General features: G+C 43.3%; 1 protein-coding gene across 1 annotated transcript; it reads left to right on the top strand.

The window, feature by feature from the left end:
• Positions 1-45: 45 nt before the first annotated feature.
• ca7 (carbonic anhydrase VII) lies at positions 46-7,725 on the top strand. The gene is made up of 7 exons (XM_056607797.1): positions 46-216; positions 936-1,133; positions 1,952-2,070; positions 2,547-2,642; positions 3,698-3,760; positions 4,350-4,505; positions 7,309-7,725. The coding sequence occupies exons 1-7, from the start codon at positions 180-182 to the stop codon at positions 7,429-7,431; spliced, it is 792 nt and encodes a 263-aa protein (XP_056463772.1). The 5' UTR covers positions 46-179; the 3' UTR covers positions 7,432-7,725.
• The last annotated feature ends 8,496 nt before the right edge of the window (positions 7,726-16,221 follow it).

Raw genomic sequence — 16,221 nt, 5'->3', positions numbered from 1 at the left:
ATGCAATAAGTAATGCTGGGAGGGGGCGTGTCTTGAAGGATAATTGTCCCTTCCCACCTTCATCTTGATCATTAAAACAAGAAGACGCACCGATGCAGCCACCTGATCAGTGTAGTACTGGGTGAGAAAGTCAGGGGCCGGGGAAAAAAGAAAAAGTAAAACGATCTCATTAAGAGGAGATGAAGGGGTCTACTTGGGGGTACGGTGAAGAGAATGGTAAGCTTGGATATCACCCAGAATCATCATTCATTCATTCATTCATTTTTCATAGTAGACTATTCGTTTGGCATGCATGCGTAAATGTGGACCTACAAAATGTTTTCCAATCAAGGAACGTTTACTTCTTCTGGTGCAGCAGGATTTGAGTGATGTAGTTGTTGTTGATAGACCGAGCAGTTCTTAATTCCAGATTAGTCAGATTATCTGCTGTTTATAGTCGTGCTTAACCACTTGTCTCACACTTGTTTGGTTATCTCTGCCCTACAGAGCTCTCGCAACAAAAACGCTTCACTTCCTCTCACTATCCCCTTTCCTTCACACAACTCAGTCCAATTAGGAGTGCTCATCAAACCTTTTAAATCACAGCGTTATTATTTATACGGCTAGGCTTTTTCTTTAGATTTATATAATTGAATTATGGCATTGCCTATATTTTTGCGACGATTTGTTGGATATCGTTTTTTACAAGCTGCAATAACACTTAAAAAGATATTTGTAATTACGTCACCATTGCAATTTCAATATATAAAACCAACCAGCCATACGGTTTATAACATTTAGCGTCTAGACTTCTATATTGAGATCCCAGGTGCTCACTGCTTCGCCTCGATAAACTGGACCTTTAAAGCTGTTGCTTCCCAACAGATATGCCGACTGACTATCAATTATAAATACACCGCTTTGAATAAAATGCCACCATCCATGTGTTTATTTAGGCCCATCCTTGTGGCATAAGGACTACCCCGTCGCCCAAGGGAGCCGCCAGTCTCCCATCGACATTGTCCCCTCCGAAGCCTCGTTCGACCCTCGCCTGGCTCCCATCCAACTCTCCTACGACCAATGCACATCAATCAACATCTCCAACAATGGACACTCCGTCGTGGTCGAGTTTGACGACTCCGACGCCAGATCCGGTGAGAGGCTCCCTGCTTAAATGTTGAATTGTTGCAAAGTAATTGTAGATTTATTTTGTAATTGACCCTTAGAAAATGGTTAATGCGACTTTATACTGAGTGTATCTGGCTTCTTCTCTACAAAGAACATGAACCTAATCTTAGCTCAGATGAGGCTTACAGAATAAGATCCGACTTCAACGTCTTTAAATGCATGCTCTAAAAAAGGCTTATCAAGCTACATTGTGATAAAGTGCAAACGGCCTTTCAGACAAGAGAACCAGATCATAGGGATGACCCAACCCTCTGATTATGCGGTAATTAGATGTATGAGTGTTTGTCTACTGCAGTAGAAATGTAATGCTATAGGGTGACCATCATGGTTATTATGCCCTTATTTGCCCTTTTTCACTGGGTGGATATTTGCCCAACAGTCCATAATTATGCCAGATGATAATCTCAGAAATGTCAGGTTGTTTGCTGACGCATCCATCATCGTCATGACACCACCGGCAGCCAGCAGCCAACACCATCAGTTGCTGCTGGTGTTGTTGTTTTGTTTTTCTACAGAATAATATATAGTTGAGTAGGCATTGAGTCATTAAACAGTACAGAGTAAGACTTCAATAGGAGTAGTTGTCTACTCAAAGACACAAGATTATACAAACATATGCATCATTTCTCTGAGAGTAAAATCATTTAGGTTAGTTTTTCAGGAGATGCCACCGTCCACATAGAGGATCTGTTTAAAGGAGTTTTTGCAAAAGTGCAAAATGTTCTCTATTTCAGAAAATGTTTCCTGCTTTTGTCTTGTTTTAACCTTCAATTCTTCTCTCCAGTGATCCATGGGGGGGCCTTGCCCAACCCTTACAGGCTGAGGCAGTTCCACTTCCACTGGGGGGAGAAGGGATGCCATGGGTCCGAACACACCGTGGCAGGGAAGGCCTTTGTGTCAGAGGTCAGTCATCAGGTTCATCAGCTTATCAGCCCATGTCTCCGATCACCACTGGAACATATGAGGAAAGTGAATGTTCAACCTTTTCAAGCTTTGTTCAGAATATGTGGAAAAAGAAAATACAAACTGGAAATGGAGGAAAGCATGTTTTATTAATGTTCTATTCAAATAGTTTTTTGAACGCACGAAACATGAAAGGATCATCAATTCCAGTGTGCCCCGAGTCTTCTACTGTGTGTGTGCCGTGGCCCCATGGACCCAATCCAAGTGTATTTTGGGGCCATTGGTCGGGGCCAAAAGGTTCTGAGGTTTTGAGCCACACTGCAGTCTACCTTGAGCAAGATGCACTAACCCCCCCCCGCTGCTTAATGATGAGTCTCAAAGATTCCCAACAGCACATTGGGATAATAAGAGCAGCATGAGAACAAGACAGGTTACCCAAACTGTAGTGTGTATTAATCCTGTCTCAATCTCCACAGCTTCATCTAGTCCACTGGAACGCTGAGAAGTACAAGACGTTTGGACAGGCTGCCCAGGAACCCGACGGCCTGGCTGTCCTCGGCATCTTCCTGGAGGTAGGCTGCCAGCGCTGGGTCCTCCTCTGCAGCGGTCCTCTTGGATCTAGGGGCATCTCGTTGATACTCATTTCAGCGGCAGCTTGACTAAATGCCTAAATAAGGCTCTAAATTAGCATTAATTAAGGCACAAAGCCCAAAATAAACATTATTTTATTTTATTTGTTTATGTTGATGTTTATTTATCTTTATGACTAGAGTAGAGGCCCTTTTGAATCCTTGATAAGTAAACAGTGGGCAGTGTTAAGAAACTCTCCCTCCTATATTTAACTTTGTTTTTACCACCTGGTGACTGCTAGAGCTTCAGAATGGGATTAAAGGGCTATGCTGACATTGCTTAGTTCTGCATCATCAGTCTCACTGATTGTCCTCTGGTCATTTCTAGTCGTACGTCAAAGGATCTAACAAAGTTGATTTGAAACGGTAAGGTTTAGAAGCTACTGATAATACATTGATGTGGCTTTACTAATCAGTACAGACCATACATGCTGATGTTCTTCCACTTGTATGCCCTATCGATACGTTTCCCTTTGATAATGCTATTTAAGCCTGCACAGTATTGATAGCAGGGGTAACTTAATCACACTAATTTAATTCTACAGCTGTGTGCTTAGTTCTTTATGACAATTGATTCTGAAACCAATATTACAGGACATCTCCTAACACATAAGACTTTAAACTGGCAAGGAAAGTATTCCAAAAACCTTGAAACCTTGAGCAGTTCTATGGATAAGGTGGACTGATGACTTATACATGGTAAAAATGCAATAAACTATGTCCTTGATATTAAGCCAACCAATAGCTAACCACAGCGGGAATATCACCAACAGTTTTGCATTGTGGTTGATGGTCACTGGGACATGTATCCCTTTCACCAGAAGGGCCATCTGAACTTGAAAGCTACTTGAAACTCGATAGAAATGTGTCTACATCGATTTGGTTTGTTTCCCTAAGACCATTTAGCATTTGGAGCCAAATAATGTAAAAACATTTTGTAAATCTTATTTTTATCAATAACATGGGTTAAATAACAACACATTTTGTTTTTCTGCTAGACGGGTGATGATCACAGATGGCTCCACAAGATAACAGACGCCTTGTACATGGTGAAGTTTAAGGTAATGGTAGAACCTTAAAGGGGACCTATAATGCTTTTTCGACTTTTATGACCTATAAACGTTGTTACAATGATTGATAGTCATGTTTAACCATACACAAAAAACTATGTAGATTTTCGGCAAACTCTTCCTCTCATCTGGGCGCTTTCAGCATTCTCTGTACACGCTCGGTTCGTCCTTCTCCGCCCCCTCGCCCCCCTCCTGCCAACCGAACTCCGTTGTGTTTGGTTACCTTCCTTGAAGCGCGCGTGCGGGCAGATTTGACCAGGCATATGGGGGCGCCTCTACGTAGATGATTTCCCGGAAATGTGAACAAGTGAATCGCAAACGTTGCCCCGAGTGTTTAGCGCTCTGCACAGCCACCCCAGACTGTCACCAGGGAATACGTCGAAATCCATGTACGTCATTATTTGACACTTTAGTATGGTTAAACATGACTATCAATCATTATAACAACGTTTATAGGTCTTAAAAGGTCCCCTTTAAGTATAACATTAATGAATAAACAAGTGGAAGTGTTTGGGATATGATTATATGGTAATTTCCTGATCATCTGAACTGTTCTGATTTTGGGGTTTACTGTCCACAGGGAAGCGTTTCAGATTTCAAAGGTTTCAACCCCAAGTGCCTTCTACCCAGCAGCCTTCACTTCTGGACATACCCCGGCTCTCTGACCACACCCCCTTTGCATGAGAGTGTCATCTGGATTGTCCTGAAGGAGCCAATTGTAGTTTCCGAAAAACAGGTAAAGGCGGCAGATATGACTACCCTCACCGCAAAAGGTGAAAACACATAATAGACCCCAGACTCTCAAGGATTTTTGAAAGTTTAGTAAGGTCCTGGATGATTGAGTTTTTTAAAAACTCCTTGAGTTTTAAAAACTAATTCACCCCACTGGAAATGCATAGAAAAAAAGAGACTCAGTTTGTTGTGTTGAGGCCAAATTTGAAGAGTTTGCGTTGGATCGTAATACTTCGCAATAATGGTATGTTAATGAAAAATGTATTGCAATTTGTTCTTATGCAGTAGCATTAACTAATATAGCATTAGCATTGGGGTAAGTGTTATGGGTAGGGAAATTGGGTTAAATCCTAACTCACTACCTCTAACACAAATCCTATAATTGAATACCTTACTTAACATGAACACCATTACCTTGTTTGGTTAATTGATATACTCTTATTGTAATGTGCTACTGTAAGGTTTTAGTAGAACTACAGTTTTTCAATCTGATCTCTGGGTTTGATAAGTCAAACACAATGATACTGTACTGGACCAAGGCCTTTAACAGATTACAGATTGTAATGCGTTTGCTGGAAAACCACAAGGACATTGGTGCAACCTCCTTACCTTATTAGTGTGGTTGCAAAGCGAGCCAAACTATTGTAAACATGTGTCTTATTATTCTTCCTCCCTATTTTCCAATATTTGGATTTGCACCCAATACCTACCAAAAAGTCAAAATGTTTTCAAAATTAATATTTTATATTGAAAGTGAATGGGGCTAAAATCAGTAACTCTAAACATGAACACCTGAGAGTTCTCAGATTCAATTAGCATGTGTAGACCGCATGTGAGGTGGTTCCCGAAAAGTTTTGACCTAGCTATGATCACAGGGGACTCTATATCTAGGTTTCAGACCTCTATGGCTGTGGGTCACGCCCCTTTCGATAAAAAACTCTGAAACTTGGTATCTGAGCCCTTATTTGATATGTTGAAGCTTTTTGCCAAAAGGACCCATAATATCCATCAGGATAGATTTTGCTATCCTGCGAAGCGTTCGCCGATGGCACCACTACTCAACAAACTCGTTTACTAGTGGTGCCATCGGAGAACGCTTCGGCTTTTGCCACCTGGAAGAACGTATAGTGACGTCATGGTGAATTGTCCTATGGAAACAGCGCTTAAGCTGGTTTCCAAAAAGCAAAGCACCTCTTTGGCAACAGGGGTAACCATAACTCACAACAAAACTAAAACGATCAGCCCCATTGTTCGATCAATCGCAAGTCCGCGTCGAAGCGGCCCATTGAGTCAAAACTCGGCGTGCTCGCTCTTTACCCTCGGTGGCATTAGCATGTTGGCATGCTCGCGGAACCTTGCACACAAGACAGTGCAACCACGTGCATTTTCTTTAGAAAATGCACATGCGGTAACATGTCTGGTGTATTTGGTCCTGGCCAAATTTTTGGTCTTGTGAGAAGTTTGAGAGTCCACAGAGATGGCCGATTGACGAGCTCTGGGTGTGTTTTTACAGGTTAAAAGGTTGCAGTACAAGAGGTGTCGTATCAAACCGAATTAAGCCTTTCATTCTCTGGTGTACTTTTTTTCACTAGAATTGTCTGTGCAAACTAGAAATTCAAGTGGATAAGTGAACGACAATAACAACGCCTTTTAAAATAAGGTAAAGTAATTATAATTAATTGAGCAGAATAATTCAGATTAGTCTTTTCCCCGCTGATGGCTGGTCGCGTGCGGTGATCAAATGGAGGCCTTGAGGCTGAAATCCTGTGCTTGTTTTCCTGGGAAGCCAACTGCCAGATCCCCTGGGTGCCCTCCTCACATGCCGACTTCCTCTGTTTCATCCGCCATTCCTCAAGGGCTGGCGGCTTTTCTGTCAGAGGGGGCTTGTGTGCGGTCATGAGCTTGGTATCCGCATACCCATGTCCCTAGCATGTGTGTTTGGGGTGGGGGGGCCAGTGGAGTGGGGTTTAAACTAGGCGACTGGCCCCCTGACCAGAGTCTCCAAACCCTCAAGCGTTTGATCCCCCCCATGTTGATAATCCAGATGAATGGACGAGCGGCTGGGTGCAAGGGGAGAGAAGGGGGACTCTGGGGATTTTTAATTGAGAAAGGCTTGCATGGAGACCCAGCAGGGAAAAGCCCTTACACAACAGGGTCTTATGTTGTTTTTCACCTCCCCACATAGCTGTAGAGCAAGCGTACTGTTGCGTGGAATAACAGATGGCATCCAGGCCAGCTGATACATTATTGTTCTGGCGCAACTGTGACAGAATGTTTTAAGTATGGAGTTTTTGTCAGGTATTATATCTTAACGTGCTAGGCTTTGGATGGGTGTAGTTTTCTTTCTGCATGCGTCAATATTGAAACTTTTCTTCTGATGTTGAAATGTCCCCTACAGCTTGAGAATTATTCCTAGTTAGTATTTATTTGTTTTACAGAGTATACGATACAATATTAAGCATAGAAAGGTATAGCTTTTCACTTTTTTTTTTATTTAAAGGCTGAGGGAGGGGACACTCTCTAGTAAAAGAGGATATTAATACAAGACTATACATAGTAGGGATCAGTTGGGGATGACTCGTGATCCATCAGAACTTCCTTTACGATGCAACAGGGCTTGAGAGGGATGCCCCCCCAACAGAGCGTACGTTATTTATGGTTTGGTTGTTATTCTTACACGCATAGACTCAGTGATGTCATAACTGAAAGAAATGTTTGAGGAAAAAGGTGACTCAATGGTAAACCAAAAGAAACGGCTGGCCACTATTGCCTTTCTCTACTCCTTTGGATCTCTCTCTATCTCTCAGATGGGAAAGTTCCGGATGCTGGTGTTCAATGGAGAAGAGGAGGACTTGAGGAGTCGCATGGAGAACAACTTCCGGAGCCCCCAGCCCCTGAAAGGCAGAAAGGTTCTTGCTTCTTTTAAGTGAGAAACCCCTTCCTGCCCCCGACGAAGAACCTGGAGCCCTGCACCATGTCTGTCCTACCATCACAGAGCCATCCATTGATATATCTAGACTTTAGGCTGCCATTCGGAATCTACCTGTCCAGGCTCACCTTTACCTCTAACGCAATATGTACTATGCAATAAATGATGAATTCCTGATTGTATAATAACAAAAGATTATAATATATGTTATACATGAGAGAAGATCCAATTGAATTATGTTTGTAGTTTGTTTTAAAGTGTTGCTCTCCTATACATTACATTAAATATTTTAAATATGGAGGTCTTCAGACGGTCTTTCTTTTCCTCTCCCTCATGGCCAGCACTTTAAACAGCCAACTTCTGTGTACACTTTACCGTTTCCTGGGTTAATAGTGCTACTACGAGTACTTCCTTAGTTCTACGAGTGCATTTCCTGGTGGTACCGAGACAGCTACGGTGATAGCAGTATAGTGCCCAGCATCCACAACTCATTTATTGTGTCTACCAGTACACAAACCTGAGTCTGCTACTAAACGTTATGGTTCCACCTGTAGACTTGCTAGTCTACAGGTGGAATCAGTATCATTATCAGTATCATAACTAATTCGACCAGTTAAGGTACTAGTCCCACAGGATCCTGTGTATGTCTATTGGGGCTCAAGGCCGGCACCCCAACCCGACTGCTCTGTACCATGTGATATGGGGGTCTGTGGATCAGAAGGCATCTGCTTCCTCGCTGATCCAGTTTGATCCCCTGGTTAACTCGTCTATTGGGTGTGAAATTGTGATCTGCTCTCCCCCAGCGGCCCACCCCCGTCCCACCCAGGCCCAGAGGAGGCCGTGTAGATTAGTCCAGAGCCTTCCTGAGCTAATCTGCGAGGCTCTGCAAGAGGGGAAAGAAAGTAAAATATGGTGTCCTTTTAGACATTAAAGACAGCCATTTCATACACTTTCCCAATAGGCTGGCCGTAGATCTTGCGTGAGTAGCTTCAATGTCTCTCTGTCGGTTTCTCTCAATTTTAAATGTTGTGTTTACCTCTGACCTTTGCGTAGTGTTGATGAAGTAACCAATTGTTTTTGGAATGATGTCTCTCTCTCCCTCTCCTGCATACCTTTCTTTCCTCTCTTCTTCATTCTCTCCTCTCTCTTTCTATCTTTCCCCCACTCTTCCCCTTCTCCCTCTCATTCCAGAAGGCTTTATCTTCATCTGTGATGTTGTTAGGTATTTGAGTTACATTCTGATCTACGGTACTTACTGGAGTGTTTGGGTCCAAAGTCCAAAGTCTGCTACACCTTCAGCTCCAGCCGGTTATCTGTTGTCTGTATCTATCCAGACAGCATAACTCCCAATGCAAGGCTTGGGGACCATCACTCTGTCATGTCTATAACATTTATGGAATAACTTTATTTGCCAAGATGAACACCCCAGAAATATACTTTTACAGAAATATACTTTTAACCCAACAGAAAGGCATGGGATCTTATTGCTCATCATGCAACTGTTTTTGCATGATAAGATTGATGTCATGAAGATGCAGGATAATGTATGGCCGAATTGTTGCAATTGTCTGACTGAAACAAATGTTTTAGACAGAGTTTAAATGGTTTGGTCATTATTTGTCTGAGTTTGACCTCTGAAAGTATATTTCAAATTTGAACGTTTTTATTACAGTGTTAAAATATGCTTCCGTTCATGTTTGGCCTAAGGGACTAAAGCAATTAAAGGGTCAAATCAGTTTTTTGTTACTTACTACTACTACTACTTCCGTACTATATTATTCATTCAAATTCTGTCATGCTTGCATTGTTGTAGTTGGTTGCCAAAGGCAAAGTGTTACAGATCACTTAAACCAAGTGTCTCTTGATAACTATCTCTCTCTCAGACGTATTATACTGCAGGGATTGGATCTGGCATTATCAAGATAATGTTTAACCTCTCTGACTGATGAGTGGAGGCAAAGGAACTCTGGTAAGGTAAAGATTAGCCAAGCTAAACGCCTCCACCGTTACCACCCAGGCTGGGGGCTATCAGACCAAGCAAGCAATCTCGGCCTGAAATTGTTAATCATCTACAACTTCCATAGCTTATACTTGAAATAATTTAAAATAAGTGTATGTAGTGTATTTAAGTGTGTGTTCGGGAAATCCTAACTTAAGAGACCAACAGTCACGTAGCATCCTTATCCTCAGCCTAACACCCTGGTTTACAACCAAACTGGTGTGAATACCAGGACACCATCAGCTCTGGGAAGGCTTTGAAGCAACGTCTGTGATCCCATGTTATAAACATTGTTTCATGTTACTTTTGGCATGTGGTGCACTTTGTTTTCAGAGTGAAGACCAAGTTGGCTTGCTGGCTGGTGCTGCCTTATATAATGCCTTGTGCGGCTGTTTGTGTGTGATAGTGTTTATGTAGCCCATGCATGTATGTGTGTGTTTGTGTAACGTCCACAAATGTAGGCCTCCTTGAGCAAGATGGCCCTGTAGCAACTGTCACGAACCCACTGGTATATTGAAAACGGCTCTCTGTCTAGGCAGGAGTTGAGGCACATAAATGGTAGCAAACCACAGATGGCAGGCAACTAGCTTCCGGCCACATGAGTAGTGACTCACCTGGGTTCCTGGCGAGCTCTGATCCTTCTCTCTCTTGTTGAGGGATAGCCCAAGCGTTTGGGTAAACGGTAGCTGTCCCGTTCAGTTATTGTTTGACATAAAACATAGACGAACACTTGACAAACATAGACGACAAAGGGGCGGTCACATTCCCCGTAGGAATCCTTAATTCTGGTATTGTCTTTGTATGAGGGTGAATAGGCTTTACATAGTCTTATGGTTTATGCATGTAACCAAGTCTGGGCCCCATGCTGTCTAGCCAGAAACCATCTTGCTTCTGTCTGCCATCTTGGATCCCTCAGGTGACCATAATCAAGGCCAATCAAGGGAGCCACACCCAACAGTAGGATTGTGACAAAACCAATAACATAATAACGGCCAATAACGTAATAATTGTAATGTCCCTCATCCTAGTCCTCCTCATCATCTTCCGCTTATCCGGGGTCGGGTCGCGGGGGCAGCATCTCAAGCAGGGGGCCCCAGACTTCCCTTTCCCGGGCCACATTGACCAGCTCTGACGGGGGGATCCCGAGGGGTTCCCAGGCCAGTGTTGAGATATAATCTCTCCAACTAGTCCTGGGTCTTCCCTGAGGTCTCCTCCCCACTTGTCATGCCTGGAACACCTCCCAAGTTGGGCATCCTTACCAGATGCCCGGACCACCTCAACTTACTATTTTCTAAGCAAAGGAGCAGCGGCTTTAATCCGAGTTCCTCACGGATAGCTGAGCTTCTCACCCTATCCCTAACTGTACATTCTCACCAAAAGCTGTAAAAGATGCAAAATCGGCAAATAGCTCACAACGCAACGCTGTCCAAATATTTACAGCTCATATCGCTCTTGCGAATTTGCTTTTCCATTTAAAGGAGCCGCGGTTTTTTCCTGCATGCTCGTAGTTGAGGCAATTGCTACTGCTGATGCCAAGCCACAAAAACACAAGATAGTCATACGTTTGGTCAATAGAAAGAAAATAATAAGCATAAATACATGAAACACTGAATAACTAGTTAATGGAGCGATTGCTTGAATGCTAGATTATAGCTTAGTTGATCGCTATTGTGTGTGTGTGTGTGTGTGTGTGTGTGTGTGTGTGTGTGTGTGTGTGTGTGTGTGTGTGTGTGTGTGTGTGGAGTATTGTTTATTAGGGAAAAGATCCACTCAACAGGAGCATTTGTGCCAGGCAGACACACGGCAAACTGACAAATTTGAAATAGATTTTTGTGCGGTATCTCCCTGCTTCTGAAATTCGCGCACATCTCCACCCCCGGCTCGTCCGCTGGTTTCCATCAGCATTCCACTGTGCGACCATCCCTGCTGCGTAATGCGGATTGCGTATGCCCTCATACATTGTTGAAATCATATGCTGGATGCTTTATTCTTTCTATGTGTTTTTTAGTGACTGATCGGGCTATAATAAGACCATGTTGGCTATGCATCGCGGACAAATACGATGCCCTGCAATAGCCGCAATTATTCTCTCACGCACCATGATGAAGGAACAAATGTGTGGTAGGAATAGGAACTAAAGTTCTCGCGTATGTTTCCTGGGACCCACGCCGGCGAGAGAAATCTACATTCCGATTGGCTGGCGGTCATTTACAGCCGAAACGCTACTAGCTCATTTGCATAGAGTTGAGCTGTTTTCAACTCTCATTTACAGCTTTACAGCTTTAAAGCTATCGCTCAAGCGTTTTATCGCTCCTATCGCTTTATCGCTCATGTCGAATAGAAAGTGAATGGGCGTTTATCGCTCAAATTGCTTTACAGCTTTTGTCCGCTTTCACCCGCAATCTCTTCCTTTCGGTCATCACCCATCCCTCAAGACCATAATTGAGGATAGGAATGAAGATCAACCTATAGATCAAGAGCCTTGCCTTGCGGCTCAGCTCAGCTCTTTACTTTTTTTTTCTTTTTCGGCACAACGGAAAAGGTTAGCTTTACACTGGTTTAAAGCAAATGTAATGCCGCCCCCGCTGTTTCGATTCTCCGGCTAATCTCACGCTCCATCAAACCCTAAGTCGAGAAAAAAGACCCTGAGGTACTTGAACTCTTTCCCTTGCTCTCAGGACTAATTTCCTGCCCGGAGTAGGCAATCCACTGGTTTCGAGCTAAGAGTCATGGCCTCAGATTTAGTGGTGCTGATCCTCATTGCAGCCGCCTCATATTCGGCTGCTAGCCGATCCAGTGACTGAAGGTCACAGGCAGATGATGCAATCAGGACCACATCATCTGCAAAAAGAAGTGATGAGATCCTCAGACCACCGAACTGCAACCCCTCCCCACCACGACTATGCCTCAATATCCTGTCCATGAAAATCACAAACAGGATTTGTGATAAAGCGCAGCCCTGGCATAGGCCAACACCTACCGGGAACGAAACTGACTTGCAGCTGAAAACTTGGACACAGCTTTCGCTTTGGGAGTACAGAGATTGGATGACTCTGAGGACTGACTCCATACTCCCGCAGCACCTCCCACAGATTCATATGGGGTCATATGCCTTCTCCAGATCCACAAAACACATGTAGACCGGATGGGCATACACCCAGGCCCCCTCCAGGATCCTTGCGAGAGTGAAGAGCTGGTCCGTAGTTCCACGTCCGGGGCGGAAACCGCATTGTTCCTCTTCAATCTGAGGTTAATTGGCACACACTCTCTGGTCCCACTTTTTGAACAGGGGAACCTGTTTGCACTCCTTTGGCACTGTACCTGACTCCCACACAATGTTGAATAGGCGTGTCAACCAAGCCACTGTTTGACTACCTCAGTGACCTCCACCAAGGAGATTGACGACTAACCCCCACCAGCCTCAAGCTCTGCCTCCATCATAGAGGGTGTGTTAGTTGGATTCAGGAGTTCCTCAAAGTGTTCCTTCCAACATTCGACTACCTCCTCAGTTGAGGTCAACAGTGCCCCTTCCTTACGGTACAAGGCTTGGATGGTTCCCCGTTTCCCCCTCCGGATGGTCTTCCAGAAAAACTTTGGTGCCGACCGAAAGTCCTTCCCCATGGCCACTCCGAACTTCTCCCACACAGCCCTGCTTAGCCTCCGACGAGGCAGCGGCTGTAGCACTTCAAGCTTGTCGGTACCCTGCAATTGCCTCAGGAGTCCTCCGGGATGTCATATTCCGGAAGGCCTCCTTCTTTAGTCATACGGCTTCCCTGACCACCGGTGTCAACCACGGTGTCCGAGGGTTACCGCCCCTTGAGACACCTAAGACCTTGAGGCCACAGCTCACCGCCGCAGCTTCAGCAATGCAAGAAAAGCTCCGGCGGAGCTGTGAGTTGAAGATCCCTAGGACGGAGGCCTCCTCCACACGTTCCCAATTCACTCGTACTACCCGTTTGGGCTTACCAGGTCTGTCCAGAATCTTCCCCTGTTCACTGATCCAACTCACCACCAGATGGTAGTGGGTGGACAGCTCCGCCCCTCTCTTCCACCGAGTGTCCAAAACATGCGGCCTCAGATCGGATGACATGATCACGAAATCGATCATCGAGCTCCAGACAACACAGCCCTCAGGTTCACAGGGACAGGCAAACCTCTCTACCTTGATAAGGTGACGGTTCCAGGAGAGGCAATGTAATTTGTATTTGAATGTAATAAAGCCAATGACGTTATAACTTGCAATAATGTAATAAAGTTGTTCAGCCAATAACGTAATAACTGTTTGCCAATAATGTAATAACTTATTATGTTATTGGCGGGTTATTACGTCATTGGCCTTGTAATAAAAAAATCCTTTGAAAATCTAATAACTGAGGCAATAATGAACTAACTTAGGTATCACTTTATTTTATTTTCAATTTCAAAGAGAAACTGTCACACCTAGCCTTAATGTTGCATCTTGCAACACATGCTTGAATATCTGACCTTACCCCTCCACCCTCATACTCCCCTCCACAGTATGCCTTAAAGGAGAAAAGTGTCAATTTGGATTTATATGTAACTCTCAGGGTTCCGTTATAGTACTCTGTGTTTCCAACTCTGTGACCACGCAGAAGCTTCGACGGAGTCGTGAGCATTTCAAAGCTCTGCGTTGCATTTTTCAGAATTTTCGGTATTGCAATTCACCGCTGGAACGCTAGGGGCTGCGGCAATGAGGTCTCCATCGTTCTGAGTGGTTACAAAGAGTACTTTACGTAGTAGGCCTATCATAAACAAAGCTTTACTTTTACTCTAGGATTCTTGATTCGGCTCTACATGCTTCTCCTAAACTGTTTTAATGCACACGTTCATCCACATATGCACAACCATGCGGTTATTGAACTAAAGAAATCCGCAAATTCCTTAAAGACAATTTCACAAAACTTCCTGTTTGAGAGTTTTTTGCAGTAAACTTATTGGCTGATGTGTCATCTTTGTGTAGTTTGTGTAGGTATATTGAATGGCATAGTCATGTAAACACATGGCATTACCACTAGCCCTATGTACTGGGCAAATCTCTCTTTATTATGGTTATTTGTTTAACAGCCATCAGCTCATTTGGGTCTTAAGTCATTAATTCTTACAGATTTTGTTGTATAAACACACAGTTGCTCCTGATGGTGTATTTCACATGGAATCTATGTCTCAGTGAGGATCTTGCATTGTCAAATGTATTTGATACATCATTTCATGGAAAAACATTTTTAATTCAACCTTTTAAATCTCGCAATGCCTTTAATCATCAGGGATATCTGCCTAAACTCAAGTAAGCCTGCAAAGGCAAAGGGGTTTTATGGAGTGCTACATAAGTAACCTGTTCTGAACAAAATCTAAACTCCAAACAGTCATATTTTCAAAATGGAACTTAGGTTCATGAATCCCAGAGCAAAAGTTAAGCTTTGCAAAAGCGTTATAATACCTTGCTAAAAACTGCAACGCAGAACTTCGAAAGGCTCAATAACACAATAAGTTATAACATTATTGGCAAAAAGTTATTACGTTATTTTTTTATTTTTTTTGTTAACTTTACACATTATTGGCTAGTTATTAGGTTATTGGCTTTATAACATCTAAATTATTACGTTATTGGCAGTTATTGGACGATATAACGTAATTGGTTGCTACAGGCCTACCTGCTCCTTAAAATGACATGTATCTGAATTCGCCATCACTATCACTGTCCATTACATGTTTTGCTTAATAACTTTGTATTCAATGTAAAAAGACAATTAACAAAAACAAACCATTGGTCTGGTAAAAGACATGTGTTGAAAACGATAGTTATTATAACTCTAGTTCCATGATTGTATAGTCCCTCTAGGCTTCGCCTTATGGGATGTTCCATGTGCGCAGTCGCCTACACTGGAAATTTCAGCAATGTTAAAAGCATGTTAAATGTTAACCTTCTTGTATGTTCCTTCTTGAAAATAATTCCCTTTCCCACTCTGATTATATACATTTTGGAGGGATAAGTGTATATGAATGAGTGGTTTTGATGCCCTATCGATCTGATAAAGGCCTGTATGAATAAGGTTGTCTTTATGACATCACATTAACGATAATAGTTTTACCTTAGCGGTCCATGCTGCAGGGTCTAGAGACGTCCACTGTGTGGCAGCATCTGTTCTCTTTTGCAGACGCTGCAGTTTGGCTTGCTCTAATACGGAAGTGGACTGCTTTAGAATCTTTAAAAATGTAGACATCTTAGAAACAAGTAGCTTATATTAATCATATTTGCCACATATAATCATTCAATCCAAAATGTTAGGTAAAGCACAAAGTCAGGAATGCCTTCACTGTGAGGGTCCGACCTTGTCTTACATACCTGTTTCCTCCTCAAACCGTCCGACTCAGGGCTTTGAGTTCCCCATTCTGCCATAATTTCACGTGAGGATGTCAGGGCCCGGGAAGTAGATATGTTTGCATGGGAACAAATAAAGAATGAAAACTTAATAAACTTAACCTCCCCTGAAGCTTTCGGCCAAATATAGCCACCGGGGGAACTTTATTGAGATGTAGATATCTGAGCAAGCTGCTCGTGTGCAGCCATAATCGATCCGCCATGCAACATGACACGGCTGTGAAACCTCCGAAATGTATTCAGTTGGATTTACTTTTGGCATTCATGTCATGTAGCTGCATTTCTCCCACCCATCTAGCATTTTAAACCAAGATTGCCGTTAGGTGTATAAGGCCAACAGAGTCATGGTGTTTGACCCTTCGTACATTTTTCAGCCGAGCAGAGCACCTCAT

The sequence above is a fragment of the Gadus chalcogrammus genome, chromosome 14 (genome assembly GCF_026213295.1).
Source record: "Gadus chalcogrammus isolate NIFS_2021 chromosome 14, NIFS_Gcha_1.0, whole genome shotgun sequence".
Lineage (NCBI taxonomy): Eukaryota > Metazoa > Chordata > Actinopteri > Gadiformes > Gadidae > Gadus > Gadus chalcogrammus.
This window is presented reverse-complemented; position numbering and strand designations above follow the sequence as displayed.

Bases quoted from the DNA above. Each gene is read 5' to 3' on its own strand.
- ca7 (XM_056607797.1), top strand. From the start codon at position 180: ATGAAGGGGTCTACTTGGGGGTACGGTGAAGAGAATG. The intron at 2,643-3,697 runs GTAGGCTGCCAG...TTTTTCTGCTAG, and splicing joins TCCTCGGCATCTTCCTGGAG to ACGGGTGATGATCACAGATG. The intron at 3,761-4,349 runs GTAATGGTAGAA...TACTGTCCACAG, and splicing joins TGTACATGGTGAAGTTTAAG to GGAAGCGTTTCAGATTTCAA.